Source organism: Anneissia japonica, unplaced genomic scaffold (genome assembly GCF_011630105.1).
Source record: "Anneissia japonica isolate Jap-2015-1 unplaced genomic scaffold, ASM1163010v1 scaffold284800_len683186_cov164, whole genome shotgun sequence".
Classification (NCBI taxonomy): Eukaryota; Metazoa; Echinodermata; class Crinoidea; order Comatulida; family Comatulidae; genus Anneissia; species Anneissia japonica.
Genome location: NW_022711393.1, coordinates 556,907 through 572,699, shown reverse-complemented (window position 1 = coordinate 572,699; position 15,793 = coordinate 556,907). Strand labels below are relative to the sequence as shown.

Sequence of the window (15,793 nt, the reverse complement as noted above, 5' to 3'; positions counted from 1 at the left end):
CAGGACTACTTAGGTGTTTTATTTGATGCCATTTCAAGCAATTGGATACGCTACAACCACACTGTAAACAAAGTAAGGCCTGTGCATGTCACCGGGAATCCTCCATGCAATCATTAAGGCACATAGAAAAAATTGTTAGATTATATCACTCCCACCCGCGTCAAAAATTGGGGAAAATTGATGCGGGAAAAATAAAAAAATAAAACCAGTTTTTAGCAATATTCCATTGTCCCGGTAAAGATATTTAAAAAAAAAAAAAAAGGGTGATATTAAATATAATATTTTTTTATATGTGCCCTTCTTCTTAGGTCTAGAAGAAATCCGTCCGCGCATTTCGCGGCCGATTTTCACGCCACGCCAAATTTTGCACAAAAATTATGCTTTGACCAAATCCTAATAACATATGACAAATGTATTTCGCAGTAGGCTAGGCCTCTGCAACCCCTCAAGGCCTTCTAATGCTTTGTGAACCTAGGCCAATGCCGACTGGCCAGCAAGAATGCTTCTGTCCCCAGCTGGTTCAGCCTACAGTATTATTAATATTGGACCCTCCTCTAGCTAGGCATGGCAGAAGCAACTGTAATTTTTCAATTTGTTGAAGACTACTTACAGATTTTTCAGCACATTTCGTACTAAAAAATTTCCTTGTCCAAATAAGTCAGAAATAGAGTGATAGCCACAACTAAAGAGACATTCTACAGTGATTTATCGTGGAGATATTATATTATCGTTCCCTTTAAATCTCCATGGATTTACAGAGAGGTGGTGGTAAAAGCAGCACATGTTCACCACGCGAAGCGCCCTCAACCATAAAAGAATATTAGCAAAGATTAGAGGTCCGACCTGGTCCGACTGCCGGGGATTCGTCATGGCCTCTATTAAAAAATCCGTTTTAAATATTACTTATTTTGAAAAAAAAGTTTCATAAATGAATACGAGCTTAAGTTACATTTATATAGCGCATATTGCGCAGTGCCTCTATGCACTTTACATGGAATAATAGTAATAATAACAATAATAATAATAATAATAATAATAATAATAATAATAATAATAATAATAATAATAATAAATACTGATATAATGATAATATATGATTTGCTTATTTGAATTCAGTACAATTTCTGGCATTTCATTTATTTCAGTTACACCAATTAAAATACATGAAAAAGAGAGCAGGTGGGGAACTCTCCAGAACACAAACTATGTGGCCGAAGGACAAGGTAGGAATTGCTTTATTTATTTAATTTTAGTTTAAGACAGACAACAAATAAATGAAGCAAATGATCCTACAAATTATATGTTATATAATCACAAAAAAGATTCCTTATAATGGTGATGGGGGCGGGTGCCAGGACCTCTCGTTCATTTTGGGGTACTGCATAATTTCATGCATGAGTGAACGCAAGGCCTATGCTGGCGATTGCATAGCAATCGGAAAAAATAAATAAAAATATTAATACAAAAATTTTATGTCATTTGATAGTAAATATCTGTTAATTAAATTTATAACAATTTTTGTTTTAAATTGATTCTCAATATGCTATTATCAATTATTAATACTACATGTAGTTTTTTTTAAACCAAAATAGCACAGCGTCTTTACTTAGCTGCCGTACACAACATCGCGTTTGTCCCAGCTCATAAAATAGTAGGCGACAGAGCCTAGGCCTCTTCACTCTTCACATACGCAATTCGTATAGTAAACGGGTGTTGTGGCACGCCTCAGTCCAAGGGTATCTCCAAAATAACTAGTAGTATATAATAACAGAAATTAAACGGTAACCGAAATATTACTACACTACTAGCTAGGCCTAGTCTAGTATAATAGTAGTAGTACTACCTACCTACGTACCGTGCATGCTGGAGAGGCCATTATTATACACTATTTAGATAGGCTCTTCTTTTCCCATCTTGAATTCAGAGGTCGAGACATATTTTCAATCAGAATAGTAGAATAGTCTTTTAAGAACATTTCCAGAAAAAAATAAATGTGATACGATCCTTAGGTACGAAGTTATGGATTTTTAAATAACACTAGTTCAATAATTTAGCCTCAAACCTTATTTTATTTTTGCTTGTTACGCACCACTGACTTGATCAATTGGCCCCAAGATGACAGATTGAGGGCGTCCAGTAGTCACGTGACCGTAACCGCTTATGTCGCAACTCTTTCTATATAAAAACTCTACCTCTCGTAAAGGAGAAAAACCATTGTCGGGAGGAGGAAACAGCGTTCAGTAAAGTTTTTACAGAATATGAGACTATAAAAATAATTAAATAAGCATTTCAAATTATAAATTCTCCGGACCTGTCTCGGTATTTGTATTGTTGGGGGTTATCTTGTATGGAATCTCTTTATATCTTCATAAGAGCAGAAACCGTTTTTCCGTTCTTAGGTCTTACGTCCTATCTTTTATTATAATTATTTATGTTTTTTCCAAATTTCTTTTTTTTTTTGTTTATTTTACTGCTACTTCATATTTTCCAGTGTGTATTTTGTTATGCCTTTCTCTTATTGTAAATGTTGTGTGTATTGTACCAAATATGAGATTATTCTGATCACACTCACTATGGCCATTTGGTAATTTAGTTTCCCTATTGTTTTACTTGCCATCCATTTTTATCAGTGCCTTCTTTCTTTTAATTAAATATGCTTTAATATACTATTTTTCCATGCTTTTATAATCAAATGTAATTTTAATTTGTTTTCAATTTCAGATTGCGAAGCATAATGATAGTGTTCATCTTGAAAAGCCTGGAGGTCAAAGAGCAGATGAAGAAATGGCAAAGAAAAGCATCTACATTCAAGAAACTTTTTATTAAAAAATATAATAAAAATATTGAATAATACATAGTTGAATTTTATTAATACTCAGGGATGTAAATTTAATGTTTTATTCTGGTTTAAGCTTAAATTGGTCTTTGTATGTATAATCTCCAGTTAGTGGAGGTTTTTTTCTCTGTTGGTTGATGATTGAATAAAATAAAATAACAAAAATCAAATGAACTACAAATAATGAAAACTGACTGTGTGGTTTTAATTAACATTTATTCTCTCATAAATACAATTTAAATGACAAAGAAGAACAGACAAGAAGATAAACTATACCCCTTACACAACATGTAACAAAAAATCAACAAAATAGTAAACAAAGATCAATATTGGCCTAGTTATGTATCAACTGAACACTACATACATTGACAACAGAAGATAATTTTAGACCTTTGTAATTTTTACATAGACCTTTGTAATTTTTACATAGAATATATGGGATATTGTCCCAGAAACAAAACCTCAGTTTTTGGTTTAGATACAGCAGCAATATTTGACATCAATGTACATCACTCAGCGACTAGAGAAATCCAGCACTTTCCATGGTGTAGAAAATGAATCTCAACAATTATTATTATTGGAAAATATGAATATTCAGTAGTTCATTACAAAACGAATTTACAGTGGAAATTAATCAACAATAAGACAATCAAAAAACATGCACAACTGGTCTCAATCACATTATAAATTCAAAAAAATTAGGGATAAAATTGAGGGCGCTACATAGTAAATATAAATATTCAGTAGCAAATTACGAGACCAATTTACAGAGGAAAATAATCAGCCAAACGACAATCTCAATAACATGCACAACTGGACTGAATTAAATTATTAAATTATGGATGAAATTGAGGGCGCTATATAATAACATACAATTACCAGGGTGTAGAAAAGCATACAGGTCCTTACAATTATTATTATTGAAAAATATGAATATTCAGTAGTAAATTACGACACCAGTTTACAGTGAAATAAATCAGCAATAAATACGACAATCACAAAAATATGCAGAACTGGTTTTGCATATACTGTATTATAAAATTCAAACAAAGTAGTAAAAAATTGAGGGCGCTACACAACCCGGTTGAAAATTTGCTTAGGAAAATATGAATATTCAGTGTTAAGTCTCATTATAAATTTGAACAAAGTAGGGATAAAATTGAGGGCGCTACATAATTAATTATGACACCAGTTTACAGTGGAAATTATTCAGCAATAAAACAACCACCACAATAACATTCACAACTGAAATTAAATTTAAAGCTTTAATTCAAAGTAGTGATGAAATTGAGGGCGCTACACAAATACATGGTCGTAAATTTGCTTAGTGTATATGAATATTCAGTGTTTACTAGCAATTAAAAAAAAATCACGCCTTAAAGTAGGAATAAAATTGAGGGCGCTATATAGTAAATATGAATATTCATTATGTGAAGCGCTTAGAGGCATTGTAAATGCATAACAATGACATATTATTATTATTATTATTAGTTAATTACGACACCAGTTTACTGCAGAAATTACTGAACCATAAATTGGTCTACATAAATTAAAAGTAAGGATACGTTTGAGGGCGCTACATACATTTGACAAAATTGAGGGCAATATATAATAAATATGAATATTTATTAGTTAATTACAACACCAGTTTACTGCTGAAATTACTCAACCACAAACTGGTCTATATAAATTCAAAGTAGGAATACATTTGAGGGCGCTACATACATTTGATCCAAATTACACCATTTATTTAGAAGGAAAAAAAAGTAACACAGAGGGCGGTATTAAACCATAGCAATAAATATGCATTGTTAACATGAATATTCATTAGCTTCGAAAACCTGTCGCTTACCATCCACAAATTAAAACGCTCTCTCAGATTTACTTGGTTAGCTCAGTGGTTAGTGTTATGGATTATAACCTTGAGGTTACTAGGTTCAAGCCACACAAATATCTTTTTATTTTTTTTTTAAGTAAACATTAAATAAATGTCGTTTAACACTTAGAAATTAACACACTCTCTCAGATCCACTTGGTTAGCTCAGTGGTTAGCCTTACGGACTATAACCTTGAGGTTACTAGGTTCAAGCCAAACAAAAACTTTTTTTTTTTTTTAATTAAACATTAAGTGTGGTTTAACACTTAGAAATTAACATAGTCTTTTAGTGAGACAGTTGGCTTGGAGGTAGACGCTCTGCTTCCTAAACTTGGTACATAGGTTCAAGTCTCACCACGGACAGGCATTTGGTACGGACAGGGCTACGGACAGGGCAGGCGTCTCGGACAGACGCCACGGACAGGGAAGGCATCTCGGACAGACGCCACGGACAGGGCAGGCGTCTCCGGCAGACGCCACGGACAGGGCAGGATCGCCACGGACAGGGCAGGCGTCGCCGGCAGACGCCACGGACAGGGTAGGCGCGGAGGATCGACGTCACAGACAGGGCAGGAGCGAGAGATTGACACCACTGAGAGGTCATACAATTTTTGGTTTTTTTCCCCGTTTTTTTTTGGTTTTTTGGGGGTTTTTTTTGGAAAATTGACCAAAAAAAACCAAAAATCCCTAGATTTGAACCACCAACCTTTAGGTCTGAATCCAACATCACTAACCGTTGCACCACAGACACATCTGATATAAAGTAATTAATTCTAAATGGTAAACCTTACACCAGTTAAGACTACAAAAATAAAAAAATAAAAATTTCTGTTGTTTACTAATGCAAAGCACTGTAGAACAACCGGAATATGTTGTTTTTTAGTGCTAAACAATGTAAAACAACAGAATAAATCACTAAAAACAAAAAAGAATAGTTTTATGGATTTTATGTATGCAAAAATATTACAATGTCTAAGAGTAACAGCATAACCCCCTTCTCATGATTGAATAATAACAGTGTTATAACAACATAGCAGGGTGGGGGGTGGTTGGTGGGTCGGGACATATAAAATCATTATTTCACGACCATTGTATAATATACAATAATGGATTGATTTAAATATTTATGCATGCTTAACTGAGACTTAAAATATTTAATGGTGTTAACAGCTTAAACGTCTCATCCGAAAGACAGTTGCTACCACCGGTTTAGCCAACAGAGTTACCACCAGTTAAGCCAATTAAACTACCATAAGTCTAGGCATCAGAATTATGATATGTTTTGTAAAATCAAAATTTAAAAAGGACACTAAAATAGCAAGTAATATTATTTTCAATTAATAACTGTCACGTATAAATTACATACTTTGAAAACAACATTCCAATTACGAAAAGAAAATGAGAAATCCAGTAGGTTGCTGAAGTTTTGCATTTATACCAAGTTAACTTGTGACAAACACCTGCAAAGACAGAAAGCGTTTATAATGTTATTAAGTTTCATCGGTTGACAATGGCACCTCATCCCTTAATCTGTTCAAATTCTCTCAAGAAATACTATAAGTCTAATTGCTATCTCCCTACTATGGCTTTCTGATATGATAGACAATGGCGGCACTTTGGGGGACTATGGGGGTACATGCCTCCGTCGGGGATAAAAAAAAAAAACCACAATTTGTCAGGAGAAAGGAAAATTATATGTATTGCTTACTTATTAACAAACTCAAAAATTTAATAAATATACCTTTCAAACCCCTAAATTGTCATATTTTCGGGGGCTTCACCCCCCAGGACCGCTTTCCAAAGGTTTTTAACGACGCCCGACCAAGGCCACTTTTTTCTCGTCGAGGATATCAGCTCCCTTGTCAGGAATCCTGCACCGCCACAGGTGATAGATCAGTGGGGAGCAGGTGGGGGTGGGGGAAGGAGGAATTTTACCTAAAGTTTTCTATTGACTACGAACACAACGCTACATCCCTGATGCCAATTTTTGTTTTAAAAAATGCCAAAAGACGGACACCTATGATGTTTTTTTTCTGCCATTTTAACAGTATGGTAGTAGTAGTAGGCTCAGCTAGAACTGCCAGTGCTACCCATGCTTGAAAATGTCTGTTCAAAAATTGGTGCTTTTTCCCTACATTGTTATCTTATAAGGCCAGAACTTTTAACTAATAATACATGTGAACCAAATGGTTGATCCGGGCCCTAGGGTACACATCTGACATTTGTAATGCCTGTGAGGGGAAGGGGACCTTAACTTCTGTTGGGAAGAAGCCAATAACTTTGTTGAGTAGTGCTTAGAAAAAGCAATTTTACCCTCTGAGAGTGCCATTTCCGAGCCTCTAGAGGTGCTCACCTCAGCCCCTTAACCCTCTTCATTTTCACATTGTTGCTGACCGCACTACGTTAAGTTTAATTTCCTTAGACTTTTTTACAACTTTTTCAGTTTCTTTTGTGATTGTTTTTTTGTTCTTGTTGCATTTTCTTAATTTGTTTGTCATTTTATTTTATATATTTACTTATTTTTTTACAATTTCTTATATAATATAATTAATCATAATTTTATTGATTTTTTAAACACAGTCCATCTTTATTGGAATGTTTTGCTTTCTGAGGAGGACTAGTCTATCTTTATTGAAATGTTTTTTTTTAGGGAGAACAGCTGACCATTGGCGTATCTACGAGTCTTAAAATAGGGGGAATGATGGGGCTCAATAAATAAGTAAAGGGGTGCTAGGATACAAAATAAGGTGATTTTTTTTACTTGAGCATGATTTTGTGGGGGGGGGGATGTGGGCGAATGGTGGCACAAGCATTTTTGGGTGGACGTGCAGCTGACTTACAAGAGTTATAAATAACAAATTGAGAAAAAACGAAAATTCTACTCAAATTTATGTCTGAAAGTGTCATAAAAAAGCCATGGTGGGGCTGAGGTAGTATCGACCCTCCATCTGTGAAAGTCCCTCTATGGGCCCCCTCTATTTCAAATTCCTGGATCCACCACTGGGTTGGTAGAAGCCATTTTCAGGAGATTGTTTGTTTGTTTGTGTTATTGTTTTTTATCAAACACACATAAAATATAAATTAATCAATGATAAATATTACAATTGAAATTACATTTTATAAACAAAAAGAAAAGTGTGCGGTAGGAGGTCAAAAAAAGTTTGTAAAACAAACTTATTTTGACCTCCTACCACACACTTTTCTTTTTACATGAAAGTGTCTTGAAAACATGCCTCCAGCAACAAAGGTTATCTGTTTTTTTTTTAATTTCTTTGCCCAAAAATGCTTCTGGGAAGTTAGATGTGTATAAGAGACAGCACACATATATATATATGCACACACACACACAAGCATACACACACACACAAATATACTCTATATATAAATTTAAAATAAAAGATATATATAAAAAATTAAATATGAAATGAATAAATAAATAAATAACAAATAAATAAATAAAGTAAAATATTCATAATACTATTTAAATTAAGATAGTACGGTAGATACGTTAGTCTCGATTATGGTTGCATAAAATAATGAGTGTCATAATAACAATAAGTCAATAATTACAATAAGATAATTGCCATGCATTTTGCATCAGAAGAATTAATACAAAGTGAATTAATACGAAGTGATGCCTGCCCCAACCCAATGCACTGCACGTCCCAAACATCTGCGAAAAAAAACTCACTGGTTAGTTGAAGGTCGTGGGCTCAATTCCTACCTGGGTCATTTACAGAATGTTTCCCACAAGTACCTGGGAACGCACTGAGGACCCAGCTCACACAGAACACGCCAAGTAGGGCAAACACCACTTTAATAGTACAATGAGATAAATAATATAACAAATAATATAACAAGAGGCTTACCTGCCATATATTGAGACCAGAAATTTACAGTGGCTGATTTAGGAATTCAAAGAGGGTGTGGGCAGCGGGACATTCACAGATGTAGGTAGGCCTCAACCCAACCATGGATGGAGCTGAGGAGGAACATATATGATTATGGCACTCTCAGACATACATTTTAGAATATAATTTTCTTTATTTCCAATTTTGTTTAATAATTTGCAAAATGTAGGGACTGGCTGTCTCCCACACCTCCCTGTCTCCCACACCTCCCCCTCCAGCCAGGAATACAAATTTTTGTGCCTCTGCTCATGAAAGTGTCTTGATAAAATGCCTCCACCACCAAAGGTTATCTGTTTTTTGTTTTTTTTAATTTCTTTGCCCAAAATTGCTTCTGGGACGTTCGTGTTTCCTCTGACTGCCAGTCACACACTTTTTTCAGCCCTGCCCCTGCCCTCCCCCACCCACTTTGAATCACCCACTGATCTGTAGATAGGGCCTAAAAAATAATAAGCATTTTTTTGGCCTTCTTTTTGTTAAATGATAAAATGGGGCGGGTGGAAAAAGATTTTTTTTTTTTTTTCATGATTACTCATCAGATAGAAATAAACATAACCCACAGTTGACATTTTGCAAATGAATGTAGACTAGACAACAACTTTAGACAACATTGTAGGGTATCTGGCAAAAAATAAATATAGTTTCACTAATATTTTTTTTTTAATTTGTAAAAAAAAAAGCTAAAAAAAACCCCAAAAATAAATGTTTTTGTTTTGCCGCCCCTATTTTTTTTCAGTGAGTTAGGGGCGGGTGTGAGGAGAGCAAACAAAAAATTATTTCTTTTGGCATAGTGTGGTACCCATCGGCACTGATTTCCATGCTAAGACAAAATATGATGATAAAATATTGAAAACATGCAAATGAATTTGAGGGAGATTAGTTATTTCCTGGGAGATTCTTGCTTAAAGGAGTGTAGAAGTTCGTTCCGATTTCTAGGAGACTCCCGCGAGTTCCAGGAGACTTGTGACCCCTGCCTGGATGATGTCAATAAAAAAATTTGTGTGTATACGAGGGGCACCTTAATGCCATGGTGTGAGATCTAATCACATGGTCATAAATAATGATGAAGAAATAAGATAATCTTATAGTGATATTTCATGGCAGCAGAAGGCTGGGGTGGATGCTGGGTTTGGTGGTATGTGAGAGTCGGCACCACCTCAACCCCACCATTGTTGGGGTTGAGCAGTGGCGGCTCTAGGATATATTTTCTGGGGACGCTAAGCTGTCCGACAAGGGGTTTGTCTGGAGTCCCCCTCCCAAATGAGATTTCTTGATGTCCGGAAATGGCACACTCAGTCTGTGACAGACATGTGTAGACTTGGTGTGGGCCTATTTTTTTAATGCCCTCCCCCACTGGCACTGCCCTTGGGGTAAGGTGTGAACATTTAGAAAATATGGACCTGTAGGTGCCCGGAAATTACACTCTCATACCTTCAAAATCTTACGGCCTCCGTCTTAATTGTGTAATATATACCCCAGGAAGGCATGGTAAAACAAATTTTTTTCTTTCAAAATTGATCTTTCGGGTTTTTTTCACACAACAGGCCCCCTAGAAATAAAAGAATCATAAAAAAAAAAGGTAATATAATGCCTTCACAACAAGCCCTTCTCTAAGCGCCAGGCATTAAAACCCCAACTACCAGGACACTAGCGCGCTTACTCACTGCAGCAAGCAGCTACTGCTACTCGCGGTAGCAATAGGAACGGGCCTAGGGACGGGCCTAAAGGTCTACTACAATTATATAGGTCTTGCATTACATCTAGACCTATAGACTATACATTTACTTTAATGAACAGTGAGTATTATAGCTTTCAAAATCCAGAAACTTATGTTATATATTGCGTTATATATTGTAAAATGTTTCAGACTTACTCGTTTCTCCTACACTTGTGGTTTTGTTTATTGTTTTTGTTTTGAACCATAGCGCCCCCACAAATAAAAATCACATTTTTCGTAAGTATCAGTGTTCCGTCCTTAGCTAAACTTCAGTGAAAAATCCGTCCTTTCCATATTTAAGCCAATACATTTCTTTCTTTAAAAAAATAATCACTAATCAGCTCCCATAATTATAAAAACTATTCACTATCCTTAACGTGATACCAAACCTAGTTAACAAGAAACGGATTCATTAACAACTCATCACAACGTAAATACGGGACTCGAGAATGTTCGTTTCCCGATCAGAAAAACAAAGCCACATTTTCAACAGTCTCGGCTACTGCAATCGATTCGTGCTTTGTTTCGTTAATTTCCAACTCTTTAAAAACATCGATATATACAAAATACGATCAAATTGTTAATGAAAATTAGAAATAGGCCTAACCTTGAATTCCTTGATGTAGGCCTATATCAGACCACAACGTAAAATTGCACCCTACGTAAAATTCTGGACATCAAATTTACTTTTCGTCTGATTTCGGGAAAAAATGAGCAGCGGCGTGAAGAATACTTGGTAAAAATTTATAAAATCAGAAAAATATAGGAATCGACTCGAGCACCTTCCCCCCCCCCCCACCACACACACACACACACATAAGGAAGACACGATGAGTTTCGTGTCCGTATTAATTATTTACGCTCTTGAGATAGACGTGCTAAAATTACTTAATTAACGACAAAATTATCAATTATTGTAAACTAATCAGCTCCCATAATTATAAAAATTATTCACTATCCTTAATGTGGTGCCAAGTCTAGTTAACAATACAATAGAAACGGAATCATTAACAATTCATCACAACGTAAATACGGAACTCGAACATTTTCGTTTCCCGATCAGGCAACAAAATCACATTTTGAACAATCTCGGGAACTGCAATCGATTCGTACTTTATATTGTTAATTTCCAACTCTTAAAAAACATCGATATATACGGTACAAAATACGATTAAATTGTTAATGAAAATTTAAACTAACCTTGAATTACTTAAAGAATATCAGACCACAACGTAAAATTGCACTCTACGTAAAATTCTGGACACATAATTTACTTTTCGTCTGATTTCGGAACAAAATGAGCAAAAATTGCACTCTACGTAAAATTCTGGACACATAATTTACTTTTCGTCTGATTTCGGAACAAAATGAGCAGCGGCGCGAAGAATGCTTGGTAAAATGATAAAATCAGAAAAACAGAGGAATCGACTCGAGCACCCCCAACATAAACAAGACACGATGAGTTTCGTGTCCGTCTTAATTATTTACGTTGTTGGGATAAACGTGCTAAAATTTCTTAATGAACGACAAAATTATAAATTACTGTAAACTAATTAGCTCCCATAATAATAAAAAACTATTCACTATCCTTATTGTCGAGTTCAAATACAGCTTTTTATTATGTAAATGTAAGCTTAATATTGATTATTAATTTTCAAATATTCACCCTTGAATAAAAAAATAAATTTGTACGGATTTACCGGAGTCAAGTCTGAATAGATTTTTTATGAACATGTGTCCCGTTCATTCGTACACAATAGTGTAATGGTTATCGAAGTAGGATTTCACGCTAGAGTTGTCGGGTTCGATTCTCTAGAGAACATACTTGTTTTTTTTTTTTAATTTTTTTAAAAAGTAAACATAAGAGTGTTTAAAAACTTACAAATCAACATGTACCAAAATTGGCTCAATGTATAGAGGCAAGCATTACGAAATTCTAGACACGGGTTCTAGACGCCGGCACCGAAAACGGACCCGGGCACGGCACGGACAGGGCACGCCATACGCGATGGCACTCGGACAGGGCACGCCATACGTGATGGCACTCGGACAGGGCACGCCATACGCGATGGCACTCGGACAGGGCACGGTTATTATGTAGACCCTATAGCGGGTTAGGTTAAGTTAGTAGTTTAAGGTTACAGTAGCTAAGGACGAAGGATGGTAACAAGCACAGACAGACACAAACTGGAGACTGCACGAGGACTTACGATGTACAAGGCAATTCATCAGAAGGACGCACATCTCGGGACATCAAAGGTTATAACTCTGGCATCGACATTCTAGGCGCACGTGCGTCCCTACACGCTGAACGTCACAAAAACCATAGCAACCAGACCACGCGCGTGTTAGCTGCCATGATAATCGCGCGTCGTGCGGTGATTACAAAGGACTAATGATATTTTGCACTAACATTAGACTGAAATGTATTCTTCATTTCAACATTAATTTTACCAAATTGTGGTGAATTGTCGTTCATGAGACTCGCTTCGCAGTAAAAATTAATAAATGTCCTGTATATACTCAAATGTTCGTTTTCGGCACCTTATGCCAACATTGTCAAAATGATTACATAAGAACGTGAAATTTTATAAAATTCGTAAAACTTAAATTGCTATAACTTTTCATTTTCTTGGTCAATTTTCAAAAATCAAATTGCAGTTTATAGAAGCATTTAACAAGCTCGCGGTAAAAAAAAATCAGATGTAACAGACATGGCGAAGTACCCAAAATTAATCAAATAAAAACTAACACCACAAAACGAATGGCACGCATAGACTAATAATTGACGGCTGTACTCGCAACTAGTACCGGATTGTCGATGCCACAGAAAAGATCAAAGGACTGTACGCACGCGCTATGTTCGAGAGCGGAGATGTACGTCCTTCTGTTGAATTACCTTGCGATGTACGACCAAAATTGAATTTAAAAAAAAGATATTTCTCAGATAAAAAGTAAAATGTTCATAAGCAAGAATAAAAAATATTAATAATAATTGCTAGGGTAAAAGTGGGCAAAAGGTTAAGGATAGTTAAAGACGACGGACGGACACAAACTGGGGACGGCACGGCTGCACGAGGAATTATGATGTACGACCTGATTTTTTTTTCTTAATTAAAAAATATGTAAATTATTTCTCATATAAAAAGTAAAATGTTCATAAGCAAGAAAATTGTTAGGGTAAATGTAGGTAAAAGTTAAAAATTTAAATTCAAAACTTGAATTTGTGGTAAAGGAACCAAAAAGGCCATCAGGTGTCTTAAGATAATATGCAACTGGTATTAATATACATTAATATAGGGAGGATAAGAGATTTAGATTGGTGCCGTTATCGAGGGCAGTAATGTACAATTGCTAACTTATACTGATTTCATTACATACTAATTAACGTAAAACTAAGCATTGTTGGTACATCTCAACATCTTAATGGCACCATCCTCGTAATGGCACCATCATCTCAACATCATCTAAATGGCACCATCATCTCAACATCATCTTAATGGCACCATCATCTCAACATCACCTTAATGGCACCATCATCTCAACATCATCTTAATGGCAACATCACCTTAATGGCACCATCACCTCAACATCACCTTAATGGCAACATCACCTTAATGGCACCATCACCTCAACATCATATTAATAGCAACATCATCTTAATGGCACCATCATCTCAACATCATCTTAATGGCAACATCATCTTAATGGCACCATCATCTCAACATCATCTTAATGGCAACATCATCTTAATGGCAACATCATCTCAACATCACCTTAATGGCAACATCACCTTAATGGCACCATCACCTCAACATTATCTTAATGGTAACCTCAATTTAATGGCACTATGATCTATGGTGGAAAACTATACCAAGCTGGACAACCCGGTATTTTTTTGAGTCAAAATCATCTTAAAGGTACCTTACAGAATCAAAATTCAACTTGAATAAGGAACTAAATTTCCATAAATGATACAAACTTTTAATATCCAGTTAATGCCATGTTACAATTTATTGGGAAAATTGAGAGTTTGCTAATATACAATGAAGTTCATGCATATAATCTACATACAAATATACAATTAAAATAACATGACTCGTCTACCCAATATGCAGTATATGCAGTAAATACAGAAACGACTAACGTTCAAAAAAGGGAGTTGAACAAAAATAGATAGTGTAGTAGTAGTCAGGATGAATAATGCATAAACTGAAGAAAATGGACCTTTCCGGATTTTCAATGAAACTTAACAACTGACCAATCAGAACAGTGCTGGGAATACGCACGTGTCCAACAAGAATACGTGTTGTCCCACAAACACGCGGATTTACGTACACTTATGTTATTGTGGAAGGGGCTTGGCGGAAAGGTTCAATCATTATTATTGTCTTTCATTAATGTTTGGTTTGTTGTTAGTTTCTTTCGATACCATCTGATCACGATAAACGAATAAAATCTTTAACAACTTGCGTTATTTATTAGCCATGTAGTAAACCTGATTTCTGATTTTTTTTCGCATTTTCTAGTCACAACTTTGAGCATCTGTGCTGTTAAAAATACGAACAATCTTAGTTGGCTTAATCAGGTTTCGTTTCAGTTGCTTTCAGTTAACTTCTTCAAAAAAAAAAAAAAAAAAAATAGAACTTTATATAATTGTAAATTCTAAAAATCTTTTCCCCAAAGGTTAAGGAGTACAGAAGAGTTAGTCTACGAAATTAAATTATCTGAACGAATATAGTTTGATGCGGTGCTCCTTTTTCATTGCATCATATTCTGGTGTACATAGGAAACAACAGGGATATCAACAGGGCAGTGCAACGGCATGATAAAATACACATATGGTCTTATATCAATATTAACCAATAACAACCAACCAAGTCGTACAACAAATTCAACTACACTACCTCTGAGCGCTAGACGATGCAACGCCATCTGCTGATTGTCGGTGCCAGTCAAAGATCTTATAAACACAAGATAGCGTTCTCCGTGATTTACGCGTGCAAATTCTGTAATAAGGCATGAATGGCGCCCTCTTGCTAAATTGGAAACTTTTGACCCTTGACCGCTCGACTTTACCATTAGGGTATCAATCTTGTGAACAGCAGAACAGGAACCATCTCAGATCCATGGCAACAGATAGGACGCCCTCTTCCAAAGCTGATTACTTTTTCTCTTTGGTATAATAGCCAGAGCCATATCTATGGCTCTGATAATAGCGCATGAATGGCGCCCTCTTGCTAAATTGGAAACTTTTGAACCTTGACCGACGCTTCTATTTGTTACGCGTAAATCGCGGAGAACGCTATCTTGTGTTTATAAGATCTTTGGTGCCAGTCTAAATGGATCATCATTAAAAACGGCGCTGCGTTCTCCATACATTCAGGAGCTTTTGCACGACGACGGTAGGACGTAGAACGCAATGACGTCAAATAAATCCATCTGCGCATGCGAGC

At 35.6% G+C, this 15,793-nt stretch overlaps 1 protein-coding gene and 2 long non-coding RNA genes across 8 annotated transcripts in view; 1 reads left to right on the top strand and 2 right to left on the bottom strand.

Moving 5' to 3' along the window:
* LOC117107467 overlaps positions 1-804 on the bottom strand; it is a 4,113-nt gene extending 3,309 nt beyond the window's left edge. Inside the window, exon 1 of the long non-coding RNA XR_004445238.1 lies at positions 611-804. This is a non-coding gene — a long non-coding RNA (uncharacterized LOC117107467). The remainder of the gene's footprint in view (positions 1-610) is intronic.
* LOC117107466 overlaps positions 1-3,634 on the top strand; it is a 25,685-nt gene extending 22,051 nt beyond the window's left edge. For all 6 annotated transcript variants that reach the window (XR_004445234.1, XR_004445235.1, XR_004445237.1 and 3 more), the window contains 2 exons: positions 1,146-1,223; positions 2,722-3,634. Coding sequence is in view for 2 of the 6 variants with exons in the window: in XM_033249166.1 (XP_033105057.1) it covers positions 1,146-1,223; positions 2,722-2,735 (92 nt within the window). In the remaining 4 variants the exon portion in view is untranslated. The remainder of the gene's footprint in view (positions 1-1,145; positions 1,224-2,721) is intronic.
* A 1,737-nt stretch (positions 3,635-5,371) lies between these two features.
* Positions 5,372-10,722, bottom strand: LOC117107468. The gene is made up of 3 exons (XR_004445239.1): positions 10,494-10,722; positions 8,582-8,694; positions 5,372-6,172 (listed from the first exon to the last, which is right to left on the bottom strand). It is a non-coding gene; the product is annotated as an uncharacterized LOC117107468 (long non-coding RNA).
* Between the last annotated feature and the right edge of the window lie 5,071 nt (positions 10,723-15,793).